Here is a 12,808-nt window from a genome sequence, read left to right as displayed (position 1 = left end):
TACGGCAATCGGGGATCATAAGAATTTAATCCATGACTTTTAAAATATTAACATATAATCTCATGAGAAACACAAAAGGACTTGACTTCCATTAATTCATTCCCTATTCAGGTTGCAGAGGAATTAAATAAATTTTTATCCAATATTTCAAAAAAGCAACAATATAGATATTAAAAAAAAAGCCATTTGCTTAAACAGTTTTATTGATGAATGAGTATTTTATTTCTACTTCGTACCCGATAAGTTAAAATTTTTCTTTTAAATACAAGAATAAACATTTATTGAGTATTGATGAAATTCCTGGCAATATTTTAAAAGAACTAAATTCTATTAGATTGTAATCATCTAGCTTTAAACAGAGATTAAGCTGTATCATTGTATTTCTCAGAAAAAAATAACGTCGCTAAGATCATGAAAAGAATTCAGATTAATGACAATTATACTATTTCTTTTGCCCATAAAATGAAATTTCTGAGTGTTTCATTAGATGACAACTTCTCTTGGCATGATCAAATTAATTTAGTTTGTAACAAAGTAAACCGTATTATTTTGCTTTGAAACGCCTTATAAGACTGCAACAACTCTTCTCATCATTATTAAATATTTATTACACCTTATGAATAATCCCACCTGAAGAATAATATCATCTCTTGGGACTTCCCACAAAAATCAGAATGAGTTTTTAAGATACAAAATTGATTATCAGATTATAGTTTGGCGCCCATAAGTATGAATCATGTAGACCTATATTTAGAAAATTATTAACTAATAAATAAATTGTTAACTACTTGTGTTTATATTTATGAATGTGCAACTTTTGCTAAGAAAAAACAGTTATTTATTCTTTTTTTTTTTTTTGTCTTCAGTCATTTGACTGGTTTGATGCAGCTCTCCAAGATTCCCTATCTAGTGCTAGTCGTTTCATTTCAGTATACCCTCTACATCCTACATCCCTAACAATTTGTTTTACATATTCCAAACGTGGCCTGCCTACACAATTTTTCCCTTCTACCTGTCCTTCCAAAATTAAAGCGACTATTCCAAGATGCCTTAGTATGTGGCCTATAAGTCTGTCTCTTCTTTTAACTATATTTTTCCAAATGCTTCTTTCTTCATCTATTTGCCGCAATACCTCCTCATTTGTCACTTTATCCACCCATCTGATTTTTAGCATTCTCCTATAGCACCACATTTCGAAAGCTTCTAACCTTTTCTTCTCAGATACTCCAATTGTCCAAGTTTCACTTCCATATAAAGCGACACTCCAAACATACACTTTCAAAAATCTTTTCCTGACATTTAAATTAATTTTTGATGCAAACAACTTATATTTCTTACTGAAGGCTCGTTTAGCTTGTGCTATTCGGCATTTTATATCGCTCCTGCTTCGTCCATCTTTAGTAATTCTACTTCCCAAATAACAAAATTCTTCTACCTCCATAATCTTTTCTCCTCCTATTTTCACATTCAGTGGTCCATCTTTGTTATTTCTACTACATTTCATTACTTTTGTTTTGTTCTTGTTTATTTTCATGCGATAGTTCTTGCGTAGGACTTCATCTATGCCGTTCATTGTTTCTTCTAAATCCTTTTTATTCTCGGCTAGAATTACTATATCATCAGCAAATCGTAGCATCTTTATCTTTTCACCTTGTACTGTTACACCGAATCTAAATTGTTCTTTAACATCATTAACTGCTAGTTCCATGTAAAGATTAAAAAGTAACGGAGATAGAGAACATCCTTGTCGGACTCCCTTTCTTATTATGGCTTCTTTCTTATGTTCTTCAATTGCTACTGTTGCTGTTTGGTTCCTGTACATGTTAGCAATTGTTCTTCTATCTCTGTATTTGAACCCTAATTTTTTTAAAATGCTGAACATTTTATTCCAGTCTACGTTATCGAATGCCTTTTCTAGGTCTATAAACGCCAAGTATGTCGGTTTGTTTTTCTTTAATCTTCCTTCTACTATTAATCTGAGGCCTAAAATTGCTTCCCTTGTCCCTATACTTTTCCTGAAACCAAATTGGTCTTCTCCTAACACTTCCTCCACTCTCCTCTCAATTCTTCTGTATAGAATTCTAGTTAAGATTTTTGATGCATGACTAGTTAAACTAATTGTTCTGTATTCTTCACATTTATCTGCCCCTGATTTCTTTGGTATCATTACCATAACACTTTTTTTGAAGTCTGACGGAAATTCCCCTTTTTCATAAATATTACACACCAGTTTGTATAATCTATCAATCGCTTCCTCCCCTGCACTGCGCAGTAATTCTACAGGTATTCCATCTATTCCAGGAGCCTTTCTGCCATTTAAATCCTTTAATGCTCTCTTAAATTCAGATCTCAGTATTGTTTCTCCCATTTCATCCTCCTCAACTTCCTCTTCTTCCTCTATAAAACCATTTTCTAATTCATTTCCTCCGTATAACTCTTCAATATATTCCACCCATCTATCGACTTTACCTTTCGTATTATATATAGGTGTACCATCTTTGTTTAACACATTATTAGATTTTAATTTATGTACCCCAAAATTTTCCTTAACTTTCCTGTATGCTCCGTCTATTTTACCAATGTTCATTTCTCTTTCCACTTCTGAACACTTTTCTTTAATCCACTCTTCTTTCGCCAGTTTGCACTTCCTGTTTATAGCATTTCTTAATTGCCGATAGTTCCTTTTACTTTCTTCATCACTAGCATTCTTATATTTTCTACGTTCATCCATCAGCTGCAATATATCGTCTGAAACCCAAGGTTTTCTACCAGTTCTCTTTATTCCGCCTAAGTTTGCTTCTGCTGATTTAAGAATTTCCTTTTTAACATTCTCCCATTCTTCTTCTACATTTTCTACCTTATCTTTTTTAGTCAGACCTCTTGCGATGTCCTCCTCAAAAATCTTCTTTACCTCCTCTTCCTCCAGCTTCTCTAAATTCCACCGATTCATCTGACACCTTTTCTTCAGGTTTTTAAACCCATCTACATTTCATTATCACCAAATTATGGTCGCTATCAATGTCTGCTCCAGGGTAAGTTTTGCAGTCCACGAGTTGATTTCTAAATCTTTGCTTAACCATGATATAATCTATCTGATACCTTGCAGTATCGCCTGGCTTTTTCCAAGTGTATATCCTTCTATTATGATTTTTAAAAGATAATAAAATCCATCTTTATCAAACCAGACAACAGAACTATTTTTGTGTAACTCAACAAATACCTCGGCCTTACAAGGAAAGACTTTATTATGTTTTTGGCGTCATTCTTATTAAATTACAGAACCATTTAAAAGATTCTTCTCACCAGCTTATTTAAAATACAATTACTATAAAAAAAAATTTTTTTTTAAAGAAACAGTATCACGTCGATGAATATTATTAAAAAATACAAATTTAATTCACATTTCACCTTGTTATGTGCTCAAATAATTTTCATTAATATCTTCTGAATTACTTAGCAATTACTATATATTTTTTTTTTTTTGTATATAAAAGTGTTGGAGAAAGTCCATCTCCTTGTCTTACGCCAATTTCGATGGAAAAAGGACCTGATAATTCTCCAAGAAATCTTAGTTACTTAATGCTGCTTTGATTACATTTGCAGTTTTTTTTATCTAAATCTAATTCTGTTAACATTGAAAAAAGTGATGTTCTATAAACTGAATCGTATGTTTTTTGAAAATCAATAAAAGTTATAACATATGAAATATTTTGACATTTACAATATTCCATAATATTATTGAAATTAAAGATTTGCTCTGCGCAAGATCTATTTTTCCTAAATCCACCCAATCATTCCCTCAGTTGTGGATCCTGTTGAAGTTCGGCACGATTAAGAAGAGCTTTAGATAGAATCTTGTATGCAACTTTTAAAAGCAAAATTCTGCTGAAATTATTCAAGTCTATTTTGGATCCTTTTTTATGAAGCGGGTGGATGAGTGCAGTCTTCCAATCTTTGGAAATTTTTTCATTATTCCATATTTTGCTAAAAATTTTGACTACGGATTCTTTTGTATTTATTGACAAGGGATTTTTGCCTTCCTTGACTAGGGATTTTTTTACACTTATGTTGGCCTTCTTCTATAATTTCTACTATAATTGAACTTTTCCCAGAAGCTTCATTATTCTTAGGTTCTTTAATCAAGTTTTGAATATCATCCAAATCCAGAGGTGTGGAGTTTTCTGCATTACAGTTCTTAATGTAACCTGAACATTATTATAAATAACAATACATTAATCCCATCTATTTTTTATTTCAAAATTCACTGCGCATTTTGTGATGTCTCTGATCAAAATTTCACCACAGTTTCTCTAGATCCATCCACACAAATGCTGAGGAAGTCTTTTTTTATCCTTGCGGTACCCATTCTTGATGTGATATGTATAATGTATTATTATGTACTAATGAATAAAATAATTATTTATTTATTTGATTTTTACATCAAATATCTACTGATTGCATCAATCTATCAACTGAATAATTTGATATTAACAGCTAGATTCAATCCTACTAAATATTTATTTATTTTAAAAATACATAAAATTTCTCTCTCTCTCCTTCTATATATATACACACCCACACATGCATTACTTAAATGTGTATTTACACATAGTGTAAAAAAAAACATTAAAATGATCTGCCAGTAAAAAATAGATTCTTGTCGAAGTATCTTCTTTTATTAAGCATTGTTAATGAGGTCAGGGACTGTCGTTTCTAAAGACAACACATAACTTTTCAGTAGATTTTATTATATTACTGTTTGCTGACAAGTAGCATTAAATTTAAATGAGGAGAATTATAACAACGTTAAATAGACATAATGGTTATGTTTTTTTAGTAACCATATTTTTGTTTAGTAAGTGAAGATTTTTTTTATGGTTTAATCCTTAATATTAATTTCATTATAACAGTACATAAATATTATAATATCAGAAAATAATTATTTTGGATGAACGAATTATTAGCTGTATTCAGCAACCACAGTAATAATGTGCATGTAATGGGGTTAGATAAGATATTTTAGTTTTAAGATATCTATTTGAATGTATGAAAGATTAAAATACAAGTTACATTATTAATTTATTAAATAATATAAAAGAAAAACCATCTGATAAAGAGGGAATGTCTAAAGCGCTCCCAAAAGTAAAAATAGGTCGAAACATCGACCTAAAAATGATTTCACAGACAACTTGGCTCTGCTAGCAAACGACATCGATGAAGCTAAATCACAGATTTTAGAACGTCAAAACATTGAAAATAAAATTGGCCTCAAAATATAATTCAAAAAGATAGAAGTTATAACCCCAAAAACCAACACCATTAAAAGTAAACATAAACGATAATAAAATCAAAATAATAACCTGATCTAAATACCTCGGAGAAATAATAACAAACTATTTAAACTAAAAAACCTCAATCCAAATCAGAAGAAACAAACCAGCTAAAGCTCAAAAATTAACCTGATACACTTACAATAAAAAATGCCTATCATTAAATGCAAAAATAAGACACTACAACACAGCTGTAAATGCGGCGGAAACTCTTCCACCTGAATGAACAATCAAAGACAGACAGACTCCAGAAAGTCTAAAGAAGAATCAGAAAAACCTGCATCAATAAAAAGTACCAGAAGACAGGCAATGATGGATTGTGTTTGATAAAATTGTGTACAAAGAGTTAATACTGTATGTAAGAGGAGACTAGGATTCTTTGGATGTATCATGAGATACAAGATTCAAGACTTCTGAAACGACTAGTACAGTACAATGTTGACTCAATAAACACCAAGGCAGGATGCAGATGGATCAGAGAAATATGAGAGGATCTGAAGGAATTCGACCTTACACCAGATGACACTACAGATGTGATAAAATTAAACAAGAAAATCAAGAACAAAAATCGTTCGCTTCTCACTCACAAGAAAAAACTAACAACAACATGAACATTTTCAAAACTAGAAATGGCACAAAGATTGGAATGTATGAAAAAGTACTAGGAGGACTGCAAGACCCAAACAGTCTCATCAAAGAGACTTGGATAATGGACTGACCAAAGTGATCTTACGCAGTCAAAAAAAAACAAAACATTTTTAATGTAACATTAAATTTTTTTTTTTTTTTAAAGTGAACAAAAAAGCAAACTTTACTTTTTAAATGTAATATAAAAAATGAAAAGGTTTTAAAATTTTTTTTAAATAACTAAGATAATATTGCAATTATTTCTGTGGTGAGGTCTAACAAACATTAATAAAAGAATATTTAAAAAATAAAGGATAATAACTATAATAACTGTAGCTTAATCAGATTTTACCAGGGATCTTTGTTTGTAAATAGTTGCATTTATATCAATATTAAAAGAGTGCAATAATGTTAGACAGATCTCTCAAGAATTTTCTCCACAAACGCAGTTATCATATGTCCTATTTTAAATTGGGGGTTTCAATCTCAAAAACTTCCATTGATACAAACTTTTATTATACTGTTTAATCTGGTTGGAATCAAATAAACTCAGAATGAGTTGCACTAAATTTATGTATATTTATAAGAAATCAATTCAACTTCAATATGTGCAGTGTATTCCAGGAAAGATTTCATGAATTATAATAAATATAAACAGGTTCTATTTTTAGTAAATTAAAAATTTTGGCTAATACATATATGAATTTACAGATGTTAATAGCAGTACAGGAACCCTTAAATAACTTTTCAGTTGTTAAACATAGAAATATTTAATTTAGAATGTTCCTATCTCAAATTACCTACTTTTTTGGTGTGAGTCCACACACTCCAAACCCCATGGGAGGCAAGTCAAACATTTTAAATGGTCAACATTACAATTGTAATTTATATTAAATAGTACTAAAAAAAAAAAACTTTTAACATAAACAACTTCAGACTATATCAATTATGTACTTTACATACTAATTTCATAGAAAACATTAAGTAGCAATAGTTAAATTCATTCTTGAACTGTGAATGTCAATCAATTGTTATGAAATTTCTTTAATATAAACAATCACTTATAATAAAATTTCCTTAAAAATCTTGATTCATAAATATGAGTACATTAATTCTGAAGACTTGATATATCAAACAATTTTTGATCGTAAAAAATTTTATGAATAATTTATAATTTGGAAATCTTGAAAACCTTAACATAAGAAACTATTTCGGAAATCAGAGATGTAAATTTTTGAATCTATAAAAATTTTAATAATGTAGGTGGATTAGATTTTTAAGTTTCATATAATTTTTTTTTCACAGGAAAAACATAATTATATGTTTTTTTTAAAAATAATAAAAAACTTTAAAAAAAATTACATAAATTTTTCAAAGTAGTGAGAAAATAATGGAAATTTGTAAGAAATTAACAGATTATAAGAGATTTCTTTGTAACACATGAGCAAAAAAATCTGATGTGGACACTACGTGACTTCCTTGTACACCAGTTAAATTACATATACACATTTTTTGCTGCATTTCAGTTAAACTTATTTCATTTCAAAGTGAGATAAAATCCTCCAATTTAAGATCAGAAGAATTATATCAAACCAAAGAGCGATTTAACAATTGGCAACAAGAAACAAACAAAATGATGATCAACTCTGACTTAGAGAGAATATAGTCTGAAAATATCATCAGAGGATTAATGAACTAAAAGATAAGAATTTTTCGTAATTTACTAAAGATCAGGCACGTATGCCTCAGTGTATATGTTGTTCTTGTGAGGGTCTATTTTCTAGTCACTCTGTAGTTAACTTTAATGCAGATAAAATTAAATAGAAATTCCAGAATAAAACAAAATAATAAACAAAATTAAACTAGAAAATAAAAAATAAAAGGATCTTAATTATAATTTTCAAATATTATTTTAATATTAAATAATAAGATGTTTAACCAAATCTATTACATATACAAATGTGTAATATTGCTTATTAAATTACATATACACATTTCTAAATGTACATAAAATTTTATTTCACCAATAACTTCTAATTTTTTCATATTTTTTTTTATTATTGAATTATTATTTATTGTAATTTTTTTTACAATCACAAGTTAATAATTATTAAATCAGTATATTTAAAAAAAAGTTAAAAAAAGAAAAGGAGATGAATTCTGATTCAAACCGATGTGCCTCCCTTTGCAAGATCCAAATATTTCATTAATTAAAATGTTATTTGTCTATAACTGTGAAACCAATGAAAATAAGTACCATTCATGATATATTGTTGAAAAGCTCTAAATGAGGGCTTACTTTTAAGAAAAAGTCCAAAAAGCAAATTTTTTGGGGTTTTGGGCTTTTTGGACACTTCTGGTTCAGTTGATTGCAATCAAAAGGGGAAGTGCACAACTAGATCTTACAGTTCTAAATCCAAAATTTCAACATCTTACAGCTAATCATTTTTGAGTTATGTGAGATACATACAGACATATGTACATATGTACGTAGACATCATGCTGAAACTAGTCAAAATGGATTAAAATGGATATTTCCATCAAAACGGATATTTCTGTTGAAATCTGGAAACCAAAATTTTTCACGATCACAATACTTCCTTTACTTCATACAAGGAAGTAAAAAGATTAAAATTTACTAAAAAAAAAAAAAAAAAAAAAAAATTGGATATCATGATGCACCCCTATTCAATAACGTCAAAAATGAAGCCAAAACCAGTACAGCCAAATATTTGTAGCAAGTTTCAGCTTTTGGTCAACATGTTTTCAAGATGCGAGTCAAAAACTTTGCAAAAATAATGTTGATTATCCCTCTACTCCTAAAACCAATTGACTTAAAAGTTTGGAATTTTACATAACTTAATAAGTTGTTATTTATAGCTCAATTTTCTATTATCATTACACAAAAAGTCAAAAATTAAAAAAGCTGAAATCCAATCCACCCCCTTTATTAATTTTTTCCCAAAATTTAATGTTATCAATGCTTGATATATAGAAATTTTTAAGCTATTTTGAAGATTTTATGCACAGCCAATCAAGAGATATTAAGCAAAATACACTTCAACTCACCACTTATGTATGTACGATTACATATGTCTTCCAGAATTTTTTAAACTTTTTGTATTTTTTGAACTAAGGTCTACAAACTTTGACACTTGATTTTGAAAATGTTGGCTTATCCTATTACCCAAATAGCCAAAAATAATACCAAAAATTGTGGCCTATCGCTATTCTTCCCCTTTTTAGTTATGTTGCTACTGCTGTTAACAGTAGCAATGCAGCTACAGCTGTAGTAAAAAAACTCATGGGTAAACGGTAATCAAATATAAAAAATACAGTGATTTATTAAGAAAGGTATAGCAAACCATAAATAAAAACATAGGTAAAACTTAAATGTTCATTTTGAAATGAAAATTAACTATTCATCCCCCCTAAAAAAGAAAAAAAATCTGGTGTAACTTAAAAATTAATATTTTGATTAAACCATTTTTTGGACATAATTTATTAGCATAGTTACTTTATTTCAATGCACTTATTATTAAAAGCATTAAATATATGAATTTATGAAATAAACTATATAACACACAGTTACAATAAAAGTATGCTTACCTTCAACAGAAGTTGGTAATCATTAATACGTTGTATAGGTAGTTTCAGGTGTTCAGATAATGATTTATCATCACCCAATCGTTGGCTCACCTCCTATACACAAGCAACAACAAAAAATATTAACACTAAAAGATTTAACACCACTATTGCATAAATTGTAAAATAAAAGATAAAACAAACTGTATCAGTAAATTGGATAAAGAGCCAAAGGCACGATTACAATTAACTAAAGATGATGGGCAGGCAGACTAGAGTGAGATGTTGCTAAACACTATGCAGTAATGGAGTGTAAATGTGAGTGTGTCCAGTATACTGTAGTAGCCGTGTGGTCACACCGCTAAACTTAGAAAACATTGCCCGGCTGTTGTAATAGATTATGCTCCTCACTACTCCCTAACATCCCACTTCTATTACTACACAAGCCACCCCCTCATCCAAACCAACAAAGAAAAAAAACAATATTTTGAAATTGTACAGATTAAAATATGTAACCAAAAACATAATACATTACTAACTTTATATGTTCCTTATACTATCTATCATTAAATAAAGAAATTAAGTTAGCAGTTGCACAGTTATAATCTACAAATATAAATTTGAAATTCTGCTTGCATGTTACTCTGAATATCCAAATTTATGCACTTCAACCTGAATACACTACAAAACCATTCTCTGTACATCTGTCACCTGTCTCCTATTAATATATTTCTTATGAGCTCATCCACTTATAATCAATTTTTTTTTACAAAAAATTGTATTAATATCTTGATAAGTCTGGATCAGAATTTACTGGTTTACAGCAATGAAAAAAATAAAATAATAAATATAAAATAAATAAATAATAAATAATAATAATAATAAATAAATAATATATAATATAATATAAATAAATAATAAATAAAATAATCTTATCTTTCTTCTGATGAATAAATAATTATATGTTATAGTTTGATTATAAATGAAATAGACAATATTGATGATATATATAACAAATATACTTTCATACGTAAAAACCAGTCTGATGAAATGTCTGCTACTCCTATGTTAAAAGTTTCAGGGCTTGAATTAGCCAAAATAAACTCCATTATTATCAGCAACATTTCAGAATAAAGTATGATAAATTACCACCAACAAGGTTCTACCTACGAGTGGAAAATGCAGGCTGTCTCTGTAAAAAGAAATGTTCTGGAAGTACTCCCATCTCAGAAGAACAAGTTGATAGAGTTCCCACAGTGTACCAAAATAGCTCAGGTAAATCAATGAGATTAGTACTACAAATTTTTATATTTATACAAAAAACAATTTTTCATCCTTTTTCTTTTGTGTTTTTCTCACAGTAGGAATTTTAAAGCATTTCTGTGGAGAATTTCCAGTGATCCAATTTAAAATATTTTTTAAAACATATTGCTATTAGTTTTTTTATACAAATTTATTTATTTTGATTACTTTTATTAATATTTTACATTATTATTATTAATAAACAATATTTGTTATGCACAAAATTATTAGAGAAATCCAACAGTAAATTAAATGTCTTTATCAGTTTTCAGGCATTTTTATTTGATACTCCCACTTAATGAGTTTCAAACAATTTTTAATTTTTGAATTGGAAAAATGACATCTACTGCCTACTCATACCATCATATGACAGAGACAAATTGGTTGATAACTAATGGTGCATCCATTATGTTATTACAACCAAAAACATATTCTTCAACTGGAATAGTTTGATAGAAATAAAAGTTAAGAAATGAAATAAAATTTCAAACAACTTTTAGAAACTAAAATTTGTAAGGTCTGTCATCTGTAGAAAGGAAATAAGTAGTATGGTGGAGGCACGGTTGTGGTGCACATTGACAAGCTGATTCTAGCTAGCAGCAATATGGCAGTGGCAGCTCAATACCTAGCAGAATCCTACATAAGCTGTCAATCATGAAGTCTTCTAATGTTGAAGATGTTTGGCTCTTGTGCATTTGTCATAAATCTGCTTAAAAGGGAAGATAATTATTTTGGATACATCTCTTTCACCAAAAAATATTTCAAAGCATTTAGTGTGTTTAAAGAACTAAACTTGTATGACAATAGATTTAAATTATTGTACTGAATGAAAAAAAAATACATTTCAAGGATTCCACTTCCTATACTGGGATGAAAAAACTATTGGCTAAAATACCTGCTAAATAAATCCAGGCTTCCTATTTTTTTTCATAATCAATTGTCCTTACATATAAAACACACCGAGAGGGATATATTCAAGATTATTCTAAATTTGCAGATGTAACTGTTTTGAGCACATAAAAAATTGTGTAAGTGAACAGTCATTAGCCTTTATACTGAATACAAATATTTTGAAACTCTAAAAATGTAATTTTGAAAATTAGACTTTTTGATTAGTTCAGAACTGAAAAGGTTATGAGAAAAAAAAACTAGCAATAAATTCATAAAAGGAGCTCAACATAGGCAAAAATAGGTATAGGCATAAAGCAAAAGACTTATATAATTCAATTATTTTGAAGAGAAGTGAAAAAAAAGTATAAGGGAGACTTAAGTTAGAACAAAAATAAAGAGAGCAAAATAAAGAAACAATTCCAAATGTTGAATGAAGGAGGTATGTTTAATTACTATATTAATTTCGAAATGATACACCTGATAATCACATAAAAATCCTGGTGGAAGACTTTAACACACAGATTGGCCCAGTAAAGAAATATCAAAATGTTACAAGATGGGCAGCACATAAACATCAAATAGGAATGTACTATGATTGATAAATTTCTGCCAAGAAAATAACCTAATCCTGAAGACTACATGATTTAAGAGGAAAATAAACAAACTAAAAACCTGGAAACACCCCAACCCTACTAGACCATGGAATAGGGAATACCAACTAGACCATGCAGCAACGGATATAAACTATCATATAAAAATCTATAATGTAAAGTATTAAGAGAAGCTGACATAGACTTGTATCACTATATTTCAAAAATGAAATTAAAGCTAACCCCAAAAATTAAAACCCTACTGAACAACAGACTAAAAGAACTGACCAGTAAACTCAAACATATCGCTGAAGAAATCGCTCCCCCAAATATAAAAAAAAATCAGAAGTGGAACAAAGAATGTGATAAGATCATAGAAAACACCACCAAATTGGCTAAACCATCAAAACAGGAAGACCAAAGAATCCTATAAATAGATACTAGAGGTAAGAAAAAATGTAAGGAGAGACAAGTGAGAGCATC

At 29.1% G+C, this 12,808-nt stretch overlaps 1 protein-coding gene across 5 annotated transcripts in view; it reads right to left on the bottom strand.

Moving 5' to 3' along the window:
• Window positions 1-12,808, bottom strand: part of Obsc (Obscurin) — a 613,188-nt gene that overhangs the window by 299,360 nt on the left and 301,020 nt on the right. For all 5 annotated transcript variants that reach the window (XM_075359431.1, XM_075359430.1, XM_075359429.1 and 2 more), the window contains one exon: window positions 9,567-9,659. In XM_075359431.1, the coding sequence (XP_075215546.1) occupies window positions 9,567-9,659 (93 nt within the window). The remainder of the gene's footprint in view (window positions 1-9,566; window positions 9,660-12,808) is intronic.

Source organism: Lycorma delicatula, chromosome 3 (genome assembly GCF_047948215.1).
Source record: "Lycorma delicatula isolate Av1 chromosome 3, ASM4794821v1, whole genome shotgun sequence".
NCBI lineage: Eukaryota > Metazoa > Arthropoda > Insecta > Hemiptera > Fulgoridae > Lycorma > Lycorma delicatula.
Note: the sequence above shows the minus strand (reverse complement) of the source record. Positions and strands in the feature narration are given on the sequence as shown.